The 17,053-nt window shown below is 45.6% G+C and overlaps 2 protein-coding genes across 3 annotated transcripts in view; one reads left to right on the forward strand and one right to left on the reverse strand.

The window, feature by feature from the left end:
• The window catches only part of Ciapin1 (cytokine induced apoptosis inhibitor 1), a 17,028-nt gene extending 14,302 nt beyond the window's left edge, over positions 1 to 2,726 (reverse strand). The window contains exon 1 of one of the 2 annotated variants that reach the window (XM_003472068.5): positions 2,589 to 2,726. The gene's annotated coding sequence lies outside the window, so the exon portion shown is untranslated. The remainder of the gene's footprint in view (positions 1 to 2,588) is intronic. The other variant, XM_005004679.3, reaches the window with a different exon arrangement.
• On the forward strand, positions 2,689 to 16,442 carry Coq9 (coenzyme Q9). The gene is made up of 9 exons (XM_003472067.5): positions 2,689 to 2,819; positions 4,964 to 5,132; positions 6,337 to 6,472; positions 11,482 to 11,624; positions 11,885 to 11,969; positions 13,517 to 13,621; positions 14,791 to 14,946; positions 15,254 to 15,307; positions 15,786 to 16,442. The coding sequence occupies exons 1-9, from the start codon at positions 2,744 to 2,746 to the stop codon at positions 15,819 to 15,821; spliced, it is 960 nt and encodes a 319-aa protein (XP_003472115.1). The 5' UTR covers positions 2,689 to 2,743; the 3' UTR covers positions 15,822 to 16,442.
• Positions 16,443 to 17,053: the final 611 nt, after the last annotated feature.

Consider the following 17,053-nt stretch of genomic DNA (forward strand, 5'->3'; position numbering starts at 1 on the left):
CGAATTTAAAAAACTGCCAGCTTGCTAGGAAGATTCCCCAGGGAGCTACAAGAAGCTTCCTTTTCCATAGAAGCAGGAAGATTACACTTTGACATCTTAGACAGCACCTACCTTCCCCATGACTGTGCCAGTAAATTAGAAGATTGTAAATAAAATGCCTTGCTTTCATATCTCTCCGCACTAATCTCATCACTACAGGGAACTCACAAAATACACTTATTAAATATCAACTCCCCCCAAATACAGGTAGCCCCTACTTTCAGTCAGCATTTTTTAAGTAAAATAAGAGACACTTCTTTTAAATTTTTAAAGTGAAAGTGTGATACTTTTCACACAGTATCACAGATCAGAGTTTTGTTTTCTTTTTGTGATTCTGTTAAAAAAAACAAAAAAGAAAAAAATGTCCTGCATCTCAGCAAATATACTTAGGAGCTGTGACTCAGGGTCCAGGTTTCACAACTAAAAAGAGGTGATGTCACTTCACTGACCTTGTTTGTCAGATACCTCTCCAACTGATTACTGCATATACTTATCCACTGCTCTTATAAAATGTTACAGGCAGACAGTAAAAGCAGATGTCTGTGAACACCACATGCAGATGCACTTGTTTATTTTTAAGGTGCCCAAGAAATATTAAATCTTGCTTCCTCCTTGGAAGGGAGGGGATGACCAAGGCCTAGGGATGTAGCTCAATGGTAGAACACTTACCTAGCATATGCAAGGTCCGAGTTCAATCTCCAGCATCATACATGTACACACACACACACACACACACACACACACACACACGCACATGCGCACACACAAGTAGCCAAAAGTTAAAAATAAGATTGAAGTTTGAATTTTAGTTCAAGTTAAGGATCAAATACTTTTAAATTAGGTACATAAAAAATTCTCCAAATATTGCTAGTTATCAGAAAGTGAAATTTTAATTAAAAATTAACAAAGTTTACATGTCCAGAGTGTGAAAAAATTTTTTTCAAAAGCAAAAGAATTGACAGACTGGGCAGGTGGTTAATTACATTTATGTGACGATGGGGCTAGAGTATAGTTTATTGAGGTGTATCCCACCTTAGCGTGTGCAGAGCCCTGGATTCCAACCCTAGTGCCAAATATTAGTTTCCACAGGAAAGACCTACTCAAAGCTTCATAGGCACAACTCAGAAAATAAAGCCTAGACAGGCACAGTGGTACATATCTACAGTATCAGCTACTAAGAGGCTGAAGCAAAGAAAGTCAGAGCCTATGAGTTTGAGACTGCTGAGGTAGGATACAAGTTGGAGCTTCACCTGGGCAATTAGCAATTGTTAGACACCAGCTCAAAATGGGGGTGGGTAGGTAGCAAAGGGAGACTAGAGGCTGAGGCTCACTGCAAAGCTCCTAGGTTCAATTTCCAGTGCTGCACCAAATAAATAAATCTGAAATTTAGAGAAAATTTTGGTTCAGAAGATCTTGCCCCACGCACATGCTGGAGATCAGTTTGTATGGGAAAAAATGTGCAAAATAATTTTAACAAATAAAAAGATAAGTCTTCTCGGCTGTGGTGGCACATGCCTGTAATCCTAGCAGTGGAAGGCTGAGGCAGAAGGATGGTATCGAGTTAGAGACCAGACTGGGCTACAAAGTGAGCTCAAGGGCAACTTGAATTGCAGTGTCTCAAAAAGACCAAGCAACAACAACAACAAAAAAACACCAAAAATCAAAACGGAAAAAAAAAACAAGAAGACGACATCTAACTTCAAAGGCATTTACAGAATTACACGGTCCTGCGGCCAGTTATCCCTAAACCAAAAAGCCATTTACTTCTTCCTATTATTATGCCTTCCCTAACGGTATCCCAAAGAGAAGCTACTCTGCATTTACATTTCAATTTAGAGACAATACCCTGACCTTCGCGGGCCACCAGGTCACTCAGAAATGCCGGAAACAACGAAACCAGCCTCTCCCAAACCCCACAAATCCTACAAATTATTCGGAGCCATTGTTAGCTAAAGCAAGATTTCTGCACCCACCTAGACACTGAGTCAACCCTTCGGGACAAAACCTGGATGTTCATTTTATTAACAAGCATCCTAAATTCGTCCGATCGTGAAAGTTTAGGAAATACTCAATACGACGGAGGTTGGCATAAATCCTAAATTCAAACTTACAATCTGGGGGTTCAGATACAGCTGAGCTTTTGTACTGTGCTGTACGGGCCCCTCCGAGATCGAAACTTCTGAGAAATTGAGACCCAAGGTCACAACAGCTGGTTTAGGGCGGGACCGAGTCCCAGACCCGCGACCCAGCGGCTCAGCTCTGGGCTTTACCCGCGCAGTGCCCGAAGCCGGCTGCTCACGTACCGAGGCAGCCTAGAAAGGACAGAAACTGCCGCGTCAGGAGCCCGGGGCAAGCACAGACGGCGCGGCCCCTCACGCCGGGTTCCCCCGCACAAACCCACAGGGATTCTCTGTCGGAATGCCGAAGCTACGTCCCTAAGAGGGACAGAGCTGGGAAGAGAAAATGGGGAGTATGTAGGACAACAGTGGGCCGAGAGGAGACCGTCGAGAAGGGGTTGGGGACTCTCAAGTCGCCCAGAGTACACTCACCTGCCACCAGGTTGCCTCCTGGCCTCGCTATAACTACCCTCTCGGCGTCTCACGGCTCTCGCGAGAGAAGGAGGCTCCGCGGAAGGGGGCGGAGCCAGTACTGTGGCGTCCTAACTGTCACGTTGCCGTCGTCAGCGTGGGTGCCCGCTTCCAAGATGGCGGCGGTAGCAGCAGTGGCTGGCGTTGTAGGCCGGGCGGGCTGGAGGCTTCTGCAGCTGCGTTGCCTACCTGGTGAGGAAGCGATCGAACCGGGGAGAGGGGAAGGCCGGGGAAGGGGTGTGAGACCGGTCAGAGGAGGTGCGGGGCGGAAGAAGCTTATCCTGGCGGCCCCGAGGAAGGTGAGGTGAAGGGCGTAGCGGACTGGAAGGAGCCGGTTGCCCGGCTTGCGTCCGCATTCTCTGTTAGGGGCTGGAGATGCATGGCTTGGCCTGTCACTCCGGTGTTAAGCGGTAACTAACAGCTTCAGAGAGGGCTTTGAGTGCCCAAGGTCACACAGGTTGCTGGTTGCAGAACTATCACAGACCCATTATCATTGATCACCCAAAGGACAGTTAGCGTCCTATCTGTTATCCCAAGTCAGTCCTGTTCGCTGCTGTTTCATTAATATTGTGACATTCTTTTGCCATTTTTGCTGCTATACACTCGGTATTTTTGTACGTCTGAATATCCTAAAAATAGGCATTCAGTTAAAGAGGAAACTTTATATTACTATCATAAATAGAAAACTAGTATCACCTTCCACAAACAGAAAGTGCTACGCATTGACTTACTAACATAAACATAATGAGATAGTCTTGTATTTCACTTAAATTTTGGGGCAAGATGTTACTAAATTGCACACAACTCTCACCTACTTTAAGAAAGATCAAGAGTGTGTTTCTTAAGCATTAATTCATACTGCTTTCTTCTTCCCTAACATTATATCCTAAAAATGTTCAAACATACAGACAAATTAAAGGAGCTGTGAACACTTGTAAACCTACACTAGCTTCAGAACATCTATTATGCCATTCATTAGTTTGATATCTGACGTATTTACTGCAGATCTTAATATTGTTTATCTTTAAACATTCAGTATATATATATATCCGTAACCAGAATTCACTATTTACTTTTTCTTTTTTCTATACTGGAGAGTAAACCCACAACCTCATGCATGCTAGACAAGTGCTTTACCATTGAGCTATATCCCCCACCATTTACTGTTCTTTTTATTGAGTGCTGTTATTATACAATGAAATACACAAATCTTATATTAAGTTGTGACAATTGTATGCACTTGCATATCCTGAATTCTTGTAGAGACCATTGTCATCACCCAGAAAACACTTGTACCTTTTCACAGTCATTGTTCATTAATAGTGTGCTAAAAAAAATTTTTTTTTGATACCAAGAATCGTACTATACTAAATCTTTAACCATACATTGTTTAGTTTGTCTTAGTTTTAACCTGTCCTAGGATTTCATCAAAATGTATTTTTTCTGTAAGACTTCTTTTGCTTAGTGTGTATATATATATTTTTTTTTTCGATTGGTCTATTTTTTTGTAAATCAGTATATCTAACAAAGAGTTTCTCCTTGTCCAAACTCTAGTCAGGCTCTTCTTGCCCTATTTTTTTAAAAACTGGTACATGTTTGTAGTACATATGGATTACATTCATCATGGAGACTTGGTATTTATACATGAGATTTCTTAATTCTTTTTTTTAAACCTCTGCCTCTCTCCTCCTTCCCCCTGTCTACATCTCTTGTACCCTTTCTCATAATTTTTATACATGCTATAGTACATAATGATCACCTTTCTCATACTGTGCCCTGTTCTTAACTAGGCCTTAACCTCGGCTTATAAAGATTTAAGCACACATTAATACGGTTTTGCTCAAAGCAACCTCCCTAAAATGACCCTAACTCCCTTTAAAGTTACTGCCAAACTGGGTGTGGTGGTACATGCCTCTCTGTGATCTCAGCTACTTGAGAGGCTGAGGCAAGTAGATCACAAGTTCAAGTCCAGTCTGGGTAACTTAGCAAAAGCTCTGTCTCAAAAATAAAAAACAATAAGGGTTAGGGATGTGGCTCTGTGCCAGGCACTGGGTTCAAACTGCAGTACCAAGAAAAGAAAATAAAATAACACTCTATGGGTTGAGGTATATTACCACACAGCAGCCAAGTAGAAACAGGCTGAGCAGCCAGGTAGGTGTTCTGATTTGTGGTTCACCATCATTGACCACAGGTGCCACAGGTCTACCCAAGATTTTTGTGTGGGATAAAGGTTAGTGGTTCTGAGGAGCCTCTGCCCTGCATTTTGTCCTGGTTTTTATTTCCACTCTTCAATCTTTGGTGAATTTTCCGACTGACTAGTCCAGTTTCTGTTGCAGTGTCACGCTGCCGACTAACCATGATGCCACGTGCCTTCCATGCTTCAACTGTGCGACTAAGGTCGTCAGAGGAGCACAAGCAGCCACCTCCCCCCTCTTCTTCTGGACAGCATTCTGAGACACAGGGTACAGAAAAACCTGATCCAGAACCTCCTCGCCCACCCCCCAGGTAGGTGCCAGAACCCCAATCCATCCATTTGTGGCCAGTTTGTCTGCTTCGGTAACTGTGTCTCCTACACTTCCTCTCTCCTTTCCATTACCCTACTCTAGTTCCATCATTTCCAAGGCTATCCTGTCTTCATAAAAATGCTTCCTAAAACACTTTTATACATCTAAACAGTACTGAGAAGTTCACAAAAATAGGACAAAAATTACCTGAAATCCTGCACAGGGATAACCCAGCTGACATTTTTGTGAATATCCTCTTAAATGCTTCTCTGATCATATTTGGCATATAAATGTGTATGTAATAAATGATTAATTACATGCTATGGGTGTCCCACAGCTTGTTATTTTGTTCAACAGTAATATTTTTAATGTTTTTTCATAATTTACATTATTTTAGTGGTTCTACAACATTGCAGTAATGAGTGGGCCAAAATTTATTTAACTTCTCTTACTGATGAACATTTGTATTCCTTCGTGGTGTGAAGGGTAGTGTAATAAAGTGTATGGTGCTCCTTAGCAGTGGGAGTGCGGAGTCAAAAGATAGCTGATTAGCTAGGCTTGACTTAGTGGTTGAATGCTTGCTCAGCGTGCACAAGGCCTTGGGTTCAGTTCCTTGCGAGAAGGGAGGGTAGTAAGGTGGGAAGGAGGGACAGATGAAAAATGAGTACATTTAATGTTTTGTTACATATGTGGAGCCAAATTTGCTGTTAGATTTGTTATTTCTTAATCCTGCCACTAGAAATTAAATGTTCTTCAGTGTAAAATGAGCTCATTCATCATCTTTATCTGATTTTCTAGTTAAAGTACTTTTCAGTTCAATTCAGCAAATGGTTTTTGAGGCTCTACTGTGTGCCTGTCCTGTGAATAATGCAGTCATCTCCCCTCATGAGAAGGCGGGGTTACAGTCTGGTGCAGATTACAGATAAGGAAGCCCTTGAGTACAGTGTGCCCTGGGGGAAACCCAGGACCCAGGGCATTGGCTTCATATGACTGTATGGATTGGCTCACTGGGTGCCCTCTCCCTACCATAAGGTGGGAGGACAGGATGCCAGTGTTTTCACTGGCAGGGAATGTCCATACTGACTCAGGAGTTAATGTGCTTCCCTCGTGTGCTTAGAGAAGACCTGGAGCCTCAGGTTTCACTGAGTTTGGCTTTCAGACAGTAGACAGTGAGACAAGTGTGGGGCCCTCTGTCTCTGTCCCAGGTACACAGATCAGAGCGGGGAAGAGGAGGAGGACTATGAGAGCGAGGAGCAGCTGCAGCACCGCATCCTGACGGCAGCCCTGGAATTTGTGCCTGCCCATGGCTGGACAGCAGAGGCAATTGCCCAGGGAGCCCAGGTGTGTGTAGGTGAGGTGGGGCAGCCTGGCGAGTGTCAGCCAGGAGTCAGACGATGCAGCAGTGTGCTTCTTGCCTTCTTCCAACCCAGCCCAGGTGCTCCCAACCACAAGATTGTCTCACTTTGTTTGGTTGTTCAGCTTTTTTGTTTTCTGTTCTTGGTGGGGAGGGAGGCCCAATAGGGTAGAAATGGGATTATTTTTTAATTATAAAAGGAATTGGTTCCCTTTTTTTTTTTTTTTTTTTGATTCCTTTTTTTGAGACAGGGTACTGCTGTGTAGCCCAGGTTGGCCTTGAACTCACTATGTAGCCAAGGCTGACCTCAGACTCACAGCGATCCTCCTACCCCAGCCTCCTAAGTGTTGGGATTACAGGTGTGTGCCCCTATATGTGGCAGGAACTATGTTCTAAGAGCCTTTTAGGCAAGAAATAGCTGTAATCAAAATTACCATATTTCAGCCGAGAATGGTGGCACACACCGATAATCTCAGTACTTAGGAGGCTAAGATGTGTAGATTGCTGTGAGTTTAAAACCACTGTGAGCTGTATAGTGAGTTCAAGGGCAGCATGAATGAAATAGATTGTGTTTCAGAAACAATGTACAGGGGCTGGGGATTTAGCTGAGTGGCACAAGTACCCGCCTGGCAAGTGCATGGTTGTCAGTTCAATCCGTGGTTCCACAAACACACACACACACACACACACACACACACACACACACACCAAAAAAAACTAAACAAAAATAATGTACATCATAGAATTAATGAGATACGATATTTGAAAACCCCCAAGAGGGCATCACCTAAGACCAACACACTGTATTTCTCTCAGTAAGTCTGACAGCTTTTGCTCCTTCACTCCAACAGACTGTTGCTGTAGGTGAGGCAACAGGCTCTTGTTTAGACCATAAGTACAGAATCATCCAGATACCTTCTGAGAACAGCCTGAGGGAGGCGCAGTCACATCTTATTCCCTGCTTGCTGCAGGGCATGTTGCACAATAGGCAAATTTACTGCCTTTTTAAAAACAACTCTTACTTGTCTTACTCCTCCAAAGAGTACAGATGGTAACTGAAGTCATGCTAGCAGAGTGTGTAAATGTTGACTCCACTGTATGCAAACTGGACTTGTACAAAGGAATATAGAAAGGAATGTAAAAATAGACCATCTGTGATTATTCCAAAGACTCTAGTATCAGTCTGTTCTTTCAATTAAAAAATTTTACTCTTTAAATATTTATTGACCAAATAATTTGCTTTGGGCATTTGTGCTAGGTACTAAAGACATGACAGTGGTCACGACAGGTACAATTCCTGCTCTTGTGATGCTTCCAAGAGTCACAGCATTAATCAAATGTGTACTATATGTACTTCTAAAATGTGGCATGTGCTATCAAGAAAAGGTACTATCAGGACATGCAGTAGAGCGACCTGATCTAAAAAGGCTGAGAACTGAGGAATGAGTTGGCTTTATCTGGCTTGGACAGGGACCCGGGGGCTGGACAGATCCAGATAGAGAAGCCACATGTGCAAACTGGAGAGAAGTGTGTGGTGTCAGGAGAAGCAAATGAAACCATCAAACACAGTGAAGGAAGAGAGACTTGAGACAAGTAAGACTGGAGAAGGGTCTGTGGAGGCCAAATCTGACAAAGCACTAAAGGTCGTGGAGGCAGCCTTTCGTTCTAAGACTGACTGAAGATACCGTGTTGAGTTTTGCGTCACAGTGTTGCTGAGTGAGTGGGAATAGATGGAGCTGGAGAGAATCTTCTGGGGCTGCTGTAGTCTCCAGGAGAGATGAGGCTCTCTGGCTCAGAGTGATGGCCCTGCAGTAGAGACGGGGTGGGTTTGGTAGAACTTTGGACATGGGACAAATGTGACAAGGTGGTACCAGAGTTGCCCATTTACGTGTGTGGTTCATGGTGGTGTTTCCCTGGAGTAGGCCCAATGGAAGCAAGCTAGGTTCGGGGATGGGTGGTGGGTACAGTCTTGATCTTTGTTGCATATGAGTCTATGAGTCAACTAAGTGGAGGTGTCAACCATACTGGTCTGCATATGCAGGAGATAGCTGACTAGAAGTAGACCTTTGGGCACTGTAGCATTTGTATGTCACAAACTGGAAGTAAGTTAGATTGCCCAAAACAAGAGTATAAATAATGTGATAAGAGGGGATTGTGGACCCTCAGGGAACTCTCACATTTAGAGGGAGAGTAAAGCAGTGAGCTGCCAAAGAAGATTTTTAGAAGTTTGTTATTGTTGGAGGCAGAGCAGGGGAAGTGAATGAAGCAGCTTCATATTGGTCCCTGTAGCTGCAGCCATTGGGGTGGAATCTGGGGTCAGGAACTAGTTGCAGTAAATGCAGGCATGAGGAAAAGGTGATGACATGTGGAAGCGTTTGACTGGAGGGAGCACCCAGGAGGGGAAGAGAAATGGAGGACCAGTGTGGTGAACACCCCTGGAAAGGGTTCAGAGGTAAGAGAATGAAGATCTGGGGGGAAAACAGGCGAAGTCAAAACCTTGGCGTTCCCTGGTGGCAAGAATTATGAGATCAGGAAAAACAGGTGGAAGGACTGACCATGACATATTAGGCGCAGAGCTGCAGAAGCCAGCTGTGGGTTTAGGTAGGGGAGATCCCAGGGGGTGACTGCTGTTTTTCTCTCTGAGGTAGGAGTGGTTGCCTTGCGAACCTGAAGCTGGGGGAGGGAGGAGGCAAAGCCTTGAAGGTAGGGGTGAGGGTTCTAAGAGGCATTACAGAAGGCGGTGGAACAAGTAGAGGACAGAGATGTAAACAGATTGTGAGAAGAATCATGATACTGCGTCTTCTGCTAACAGACCCTTCTCGCTCTGCATATCTTCTGCCTGACACTTACCATCTTTATTCAGTTTCCATGTTTAATGTGTATTTACTGAACCTTAGTTCATAAACATTTGAATGTTCCCCTTTTTTTGTATTAACCTGTTCACACAACATACTTTAGTACACTTTTTATTCATTTCTTTGGGACATGTTTCAAGAAGGGACACTCAGGGTTCAGTCAGGAAACAATAACCATACCAGTTTTGGGGATGGAAGGTAATATAAGGAATTGTTAAACAGGTATGAAGCTGGTAAGCAGGTAATAGGATGGAAAGAGTAAGATACTGTAGAGGAAGCAGCTGCAAGAAGCAGCTCCAGCCTGCTTGGCTGAGGAACCGAAAGGGATAGTAGGAGTAAAGTAAGTCCTTAACTTCCAGATGAGTTCCATTTGTTCTTATGTCAGATTTGGATTTGGATTAGGCTTTGTCCATAAGCCGACATGAATCTTATACAGTACACTTAGGAGGGGACTTACTGTATTCAAACAATGCTGGAAAGAAAGTCCCAAAAAGAAGAATCTCAGGCTCATGTGGAGGAGACACTGCTTAGCTGGCGCTGGAGTCCCTGTGCTTGGAGGGAAGAGACCCTTCCCTCCAAGGGAAGGGTCAGGACTGAAAATGGCATCCCAAGGTGGCTTGGGACTGCCACCCAGTTCAAGAGGGAGAGCTGGGAGGGTGAGGAGAGGATGGTGGTAGATGAAGTGAGTTCTGCACGTGTTGGGAAAACTGCAGACTGAGTTGAGCTGTTGCTTTGGCGTGAGGAAGGGGTGAAGCTGAGGTGCAAGGTGAAGAGGGATTGATACAGTGCTGCTCCCAGGAACCTCAGCGAGCAACAGGAAGGAGCCATTGCCTTTTTCCTCCTCAGCCCGACACTAGGGACCCTATGGCAGAGCTTATCAGGGGAGCCAGAAATGCACTTCGCACACTCCCAGCCCCGGCGTCACAGACTAGCCTGGAAGGCTTGAGAACTTCCTAACTGGTCCAAGAGTAGATATATTCTTGAGGTTCTTTTTATATCCTTACCAAAGGCACCTAACCTCATGGATAAAAGCTTGAACCCCAGATTTCTCATCTATAAAGTGATAATAATACCTACCCCACACAACTGTTGTGATGATGCAGGTGCTAGCGGATGCTTGCATGAGGTAAGCATGTACTCCCCATTAGTGGTGATCCTGTAGCTCTGTCCTTCTGCCAATTTGTCCTCTATAAAAGCTACATAGTGGCTGGGGATGTAGCTCAGAGGTAGAATGCTCACCTAGCATGCACAATGACCAAGTTCAATCCCCACAAAAACAAACTACAAAAACAAACAAAAGCTACACACTTTTCCAAAGGAGGGTTAGTTTCCCCTCCTAGCAGTAGGAATTCACTTTTGCTATATTTGTGTTCCTTTCCTGCCACCTGCCCCTGCTGCCGTTGCTTCTACTTCCAGTAGATTCTCAGTAATTGCTGTGGATCAGGACTAGCAAAAGCTTTCTATGCTCTGTTAACTCCTTAACAACTCATTAAGAAAGCTTTGTTCTAAACACTGAGAAATCCAATGTTCAAGAAATCCAGGTAAATTGAATGGGTCAGGCAAGGCATCCCAAGTGCTCTCCCAGGGCCCTGGTGCAGGCTCCAGGTTTCAGATACCAGTGCTCACTATTGCTTACCTGTAGTAAAAAGGGGATGTTTGGCTCCTGTAATGACAGAAAAGTCTGGAAGTAACTCTGGCTCAGTGCTCCTGGATTGTGCTGCCACAGTTTCTGCCACTTCTTTTTGCTTTCCTTTCCAAGCTTCCCTCAGTGCACATGTCCCATGCAGGACTGAAAATGGCATAGCAACCCCAGTGGAGAGAGGACCTTCCTTTCAGTGCTAGCAGGGGTCCCAAGGTACACTCCTAAGACCTGACCTCAGTCATGGGCCCATCCCAGAACTAGTCATTCCACTCTGGTCATACAAACCTGGGGCCCATGCTTCGCACACACACCTCTGGAGCTTGGTGGGTATTGGAGGGACTAGTGGTAGTCAGCTTCACCAGAATCACTTGAAGGGTGAAGAGTGGGGGTCTGGAAAGAGTCCTATCCCTGCTTCTGGAAGAGGCATATTGATTATTGGGCAACAAACATCCACAACCCCTGCTCACCACTCTTCTATTTTTTTTCCCTCCTGCTATAGTCTCTGGGTCTCTCCAGCGCAGCAGCCAGCATGTTTGGGAACAACGGCAGTGAGCTCATATTGCATTTTGTGACCCAGTGCAATGCTCGGCTTACCCACATTCTGGAAGAGGAGCAGAAGCTGGTGCAGCTGGGCCAGGCAGAGTAAGTCCTATGGCTCAGGGTGGCTGAGGAAGGGAGACTCCAATTACAACAGCTGATCCCAGGAAAACCAACCCAAACAAAGCCAAAAGTGAGTAGCACTAACAGCCTCGCTGTTTGGAAGGGACCCAGGAGCCTGTGTGGCAGCTTCAATGAGATCAGTGTCAGGAGCCAGTGGGACCTGACCCCCCAGGTTGAGTAAGCACTGCCACACTGAGCCCCTGCCTGTGACCCAGAGACACTTTTTCTTTTCCCTCATCCAGGAAGAGGAAGACAGACCAGTTCCTGAGGGATGCAGTGGAAACCAGACTGAGAATGCTGATCCCGTACATTGAGCACTGGCCCCGGGTACAGAGTCCATGTGCAGGCCCAAGAACACCAATAATATAATATTTCTCATTCTCAACACCTTTCACTCAGAGGACTTTGCAGACTGTTGACAGCTTAGCTCACTAGTCTCCAGAAACCCAGGAATGTGTGATACAGTTGATAGAGCGAGGTTTCAAGCTTGTGTGTGTAAATAGAACAACCTTAAGCTATCAGTATCTCAATTCCTGGATGTGTGAATGGCTGCACATCTCAGATGAGGGTCCAGTGGCCTGAGTATGCCACTAGATCTTCCACATGGACGAATCCTTGGAAGAGGTTAAAATAGGCTGAAGATTGTATTGCCTATCTTACTTTATCAGTAGCCCCATACTGGCTGGGTATGGTGGCACACGCCTATAATCCCTGTACCTGGGAGACAGGCACAGGATCACATGGGTTCAAGGCCAGTTTGAATTACATAGTGAGACTCTGTCCCCCTCCAAATAATAATAACAGCCCGTTTTTTATCTCAAAGATGGGGACTTCTTGTCAAATTGTCATTATGATCCTTGGATAAAGGAGTATTCACCCCATGAATACTCCTTTTTTTTCCTTACTTTCCAGCTTTTCTGAGGGTTTCTTTTTCAAAGCATGTGAGCCATTCCTTGAGTTCAGAGTCAAAGCATGTCATAAATGAGAGGGACTGAAGCATTCAGTGTCTTCAGTCCAGCTGGGAGATTCCTGTGAGATTGTAATTTCAGTCTTCTGGTTGACAGATACCCAGGCACTTACAGTGCACCTGACCCCAGCTAGGTGTGAGAGGAATACGGCCTGAGTCAGTCCTGCCTCTTGCAATTGAAGCCCTGGAAATGTCCATATCAGGCCCATGCTGCCTTGCCAATTCACGATTCATGCAGTTTCCTTCTGGGCTGCTTTGCTAAGAGAGAACTTCCAGCCAATCCAGCTTTCCAGACCACAGCCCCTAGATTTTAGCACTTGTAAAGTGATACAACGTGGGCTTATCAGGCCAGGTGGTGCTGTGTCTGCTAATAGAATTGTCTGGTTTGTGTCATTGATAGTATAAATTGAAGGATTTTTACTCTCAGGAAATAGATGTCAACTTGTATTAAGCAAAAGAATGGGGAGGAATTTACTGTGATACTGTAGTGGTATACCCTGGGCAGGATTGCTGCTGGACCCTGAGGGTAGCCTTGTGTGTGGTTCTGAAAGCCACTCCACAATCCCCTCCCTTTTGTCTTCTCCTGCCCTCTGCTTCTAACTGACAGAGTGGCGTGCTCTCCCCATGCTTGTCTTTAGGACTCTAGAGCAATCCAGACCCTTTGGCTGTCTGCAGTCCCAATTCCAAATAGTAGGGATGGAGAATCTGACTGGGCCAGCTTAGGACAACATATGACTTGGCTCCCATCAGCTGTAGTCAGGGTCGTTAGCTGCTAGGAGTTCACACTGTGGGGGTGGACACTGGGTCTCAGAGAACCAGAGCTGGATTGTCCTCCTCCCGTACTCTGTGGAGCCACTTGTGTGTTGTTACCTATGTACAGAACCCCTTCCTGTTACTCTTTCCATAGGCCCTCAGCATCCTGCTGCTCCCTCAAAACATCCCACCCAGCCTAAACCTGCTAACCAGCATGGTGGATGACATCTGGCATTATGCTGGCGATCAGTCCACTGACGTGAGTGTTTTCTTCAGGCTCACTGTACATCGGGAAGGGTCTGAGTTAAGCATTTCTTCAAGAATTTCGTGAAATTTCTTTGATCACAAATTGTCACATGTTGCATTGCCATCTAAGGTCTGAGGAAAGTCCTTCAGTAAGCTGAAGTGAATCTGGGTCATCTTCACTCAGAAAGAAGCATTGTAGCCACAAACTAGTGATTATTCCTCCCACCTACAGTGGCAGCAGGAGACCTCAGGGCCCGTTATGATTGTGCTGCTTTGTAACAACTGTTTCTTCCTCTTCTCCTAAGATCTAGATTTGCCGCAGAATCCCTCAGCATTTGTCTTTGCTGAGACTGACTTTTCAAAAAGCAAAAAACCTTTCTTCTAACAGAAACTGCCTTCCCCCACCCATCATGGCCTACTTTGTTAAGTGATCAATAGGTTTTTCTAAATAGGTATGGGAAATGTATCTGACTTGTTAATGCTACCATGTTTCTGGTGGGAATTAAAAAAACAAAGTACACCTTCATAAAAGAAATTAAACTGTGATGATCTTTGGGGGATCCAAGATAAGGAGGCATACAGATACTTCCACTACACTTAAAACAAAGTGCTTTAATAAGCTTCTTCCATGTGGGAATATACCACCAACAGAGATGATAGGAAAACGAAATTAGGAAGCAAAGAAATTAAAGAAATAAAACACCAGGCAGCTGAGCTGGTCCTCTGAAGGGTAGTTTGCCAGGACTGGCAGAAGTCGCAGAGGGACTTGAACTATTACCTCTGCCCAGTTGTAACCTGTGCCTGGTCCTGCCTCTGTCCTCACCTGATAACAGGCACATTGACTGCAACTGGCTAATTGCAACACCTTCCTGGGACTCAGATGCCCTAGGACTTGATCTTTTCCCAAGCAGTTCCAAATGGGTTAGAGGTCCCCAGATCACGTGGGATGCTGATTCAGCATCCTGATATCATTCAGGCCCATTGACTATAAATGCTAGGGGTTAAGCCCAGGGGCTCAGGCGATTCTGATGCCCAGCTAGGTTTGAGACATTGTATCTTGAGAGAAAAATCAGAAGGGAGTGTGGGAGTCACGGAGTCCTTGGGGAGGAACTACCTCAGCCCCCCCCCCTCCCGCCCACAGAAGCAGTAGTAACCTGCTTTTCTGACTGTGTTTCCTTGCAGTTTAACTGGTATACACGTCGAGCTGTGCTGGCTGGCATCTACAACACGACAGAGCTCGTGATGATGCAGGACTCATCCCCAGATTTTGAGGACACTTGGCGCTTCCTGGAAAACCGGATTAATGATGCAATGAACGTGGGCCATACTGCTAAGCAGGTAGCTGGGGACTAGCCATTTGCAAACCTCTTTAGTCAGCATACCCATCTTCAGGCCACAGCTGGTCACCTGACTGATGTCTTGCTTCTTATGGCCTCAGCTGCCAAGGGCCCTTCTGGGGAGCCTGGCTGGTTTTTCCTCATACCAGCCCTTCCTTAAGAGCCGTGCCTTACCCATTGTGTGTTGTCCATGGGTAGCTCCTTCATCTGTACTCCACTTCTGGGGCCACATAGATTTCCTGATTTGTCCCTCTCCCATCATAGAGCTCAGGCCAGGACCTAAGGGAATCTGACCTGTTCTCTTCTAGGTGAAGTCCACTGGAGAGGCACTGGTGCAAGGACTCATGGGTGCAGCAGTGACAGTGAGTACTTCCCAGGCTACCCCCACCTATCCCCATCCCACTCTGGCCCTGTGAAGCTTATTGCATGTGTCACTGACCCCACATAGCTTGTAGCCTTAAACCGAAAACTAATAGTAAGACTGACACTGGCTCAGCCCCAGTGTCAGTCTTGATTCAGAATGCCCTACCTTGTTATTTTTTACTGATATCAAGAAACTTCACTGATGCCGGGCGTGGTGGCTTACGCCTGTAATCCTAGCACTTGGGAGGCTGAGGCAGGAGGATCGTTGCAAGTTTGAGACCAGCCTGGGCTACAAAGTGAGCTCAAGGCCAGCCTGAACTGCAAGGAGACCCTGTCTCAAAAAAAAAAAAAAAGAAAGAAAAGAAAAGAAACCTCACTGCTTCCAGAACTCAGGAGTGTCATAGCCATGCCTGCTGCCTTGCAAACCTCAGTCTTTCCCAGACAAGGCTTCACCACTCTGTTTCTCTTTTGTGTCAGCTCAAGAACCTGAGCGGTCTAAACCAGCGCCGGTGAGAAGGAGAATAAGCCAAAGTGCCTGGAAGAAAACAATCAAGTAGATTTAACGGGGTTTGAGAAGTATGAAGCAGCTTCCATGGAATATGATGTTAATGAGCACACACTGGAGGATTCCAGAGACACTCCCACAGCCACCTGGAAATCACAGGGCACTTGATGCTGCAGTTCTAGCCTGGCACTGGTCTACCTTTTCAGTTCCCAATAGCAGGCCTGACCTTCTGATGCTTTTGTGTATTGCAGCCATGTGACTGAAAAATATGACGCATCAAAGCCACAGGAAGCTAAGCACACTGCTGTTGTGGTCGGACAGGCATCCTGATCATGGCTTAACTGCCTTAGAAACGCTCCCAGGGTTCCCAAGACAGAGCAAAGATCTGAAGCTGCCACAAGATGGCAGCTCATCCCCAGCACAGCACAGGCATGAGCACAGTTCCTGGTGCTGGCCTAAGCAGCCTCTCCTGTGGATCCCCTCAGAAAGTTGCCTGCCTGAGACAGGTACCCTCTGGGAAAGTAGTGTGATTCAAGTCCTGTCATCACATTACACCAATATGCATTGAAGGTTATCAGTGTATTTAGAAATAAAAAAATAAATTGTAAAAAATAAATATGTTTGAAGCAGTTGCCTATTTTGTAGTTTCTGTCTAGTCCAAGATAAGTATCCAGGACCCCTGTGGGAGGCAGCAGTGTTAGGGAAGAGGCTTGAGCCTAGCAGCCCAGAGACCCACGTTCTGGCCCGGGCAGTACCTGAGGGGCAGTGATGGTAACTGCATTTCTGGCTCCAGGTCTTCCCATCCATCACGAGAAGGCAACAAACCAGGGTCTTTCAACCGGACCATTAGCCCTCCTCACTCTCTTCTCTACTGCTGACCGCTAAATGATACATTCTTCTTTTCTTACCTTACTGTGCTAGGGATTGAATCCTGGGCTGTATTCCTAGCCCCAGTGATACATACTGTAGTTTATTGGCTCCCATTTGTGATTCTGGTTAACTTTGTCTTCTGCTTGTCCTAACCTACCTAAATCAGCAGAGTATCAGCAAGAAGTCAAGAGTTAGAGGAACTCAGATTTCTTCGGGGCCTTCCACTAGGCCCTTTCCTTGCCTCAGATTCTTTGTGTCTCTTGACACCCTATGAGGTTCCTGCAGTACTATTCCATATTTCATTCAGTCTTTCCTTTCTCCATAGTGTCCATCTCATTAAGCAGATGACTGTAATTCATAACTTAGTAAT

Source organism: Cavia porcellus, unplaced genomic scaffold (assembly GCF_034190915.1).
Source record: "Cavia porcellus strain 051 isolate PalLab524CR breed Dunkin Hartley unplaced genomic scaffold, mCavPor4.1 scaffold_4, whole genome shotgun sequence".
Taxonomy (NCBI): Eukaryota; Metazoa; Chordata; class Mammalia; order Rodentia; family Caviidae; genus Cavia; species Cavia porcellus.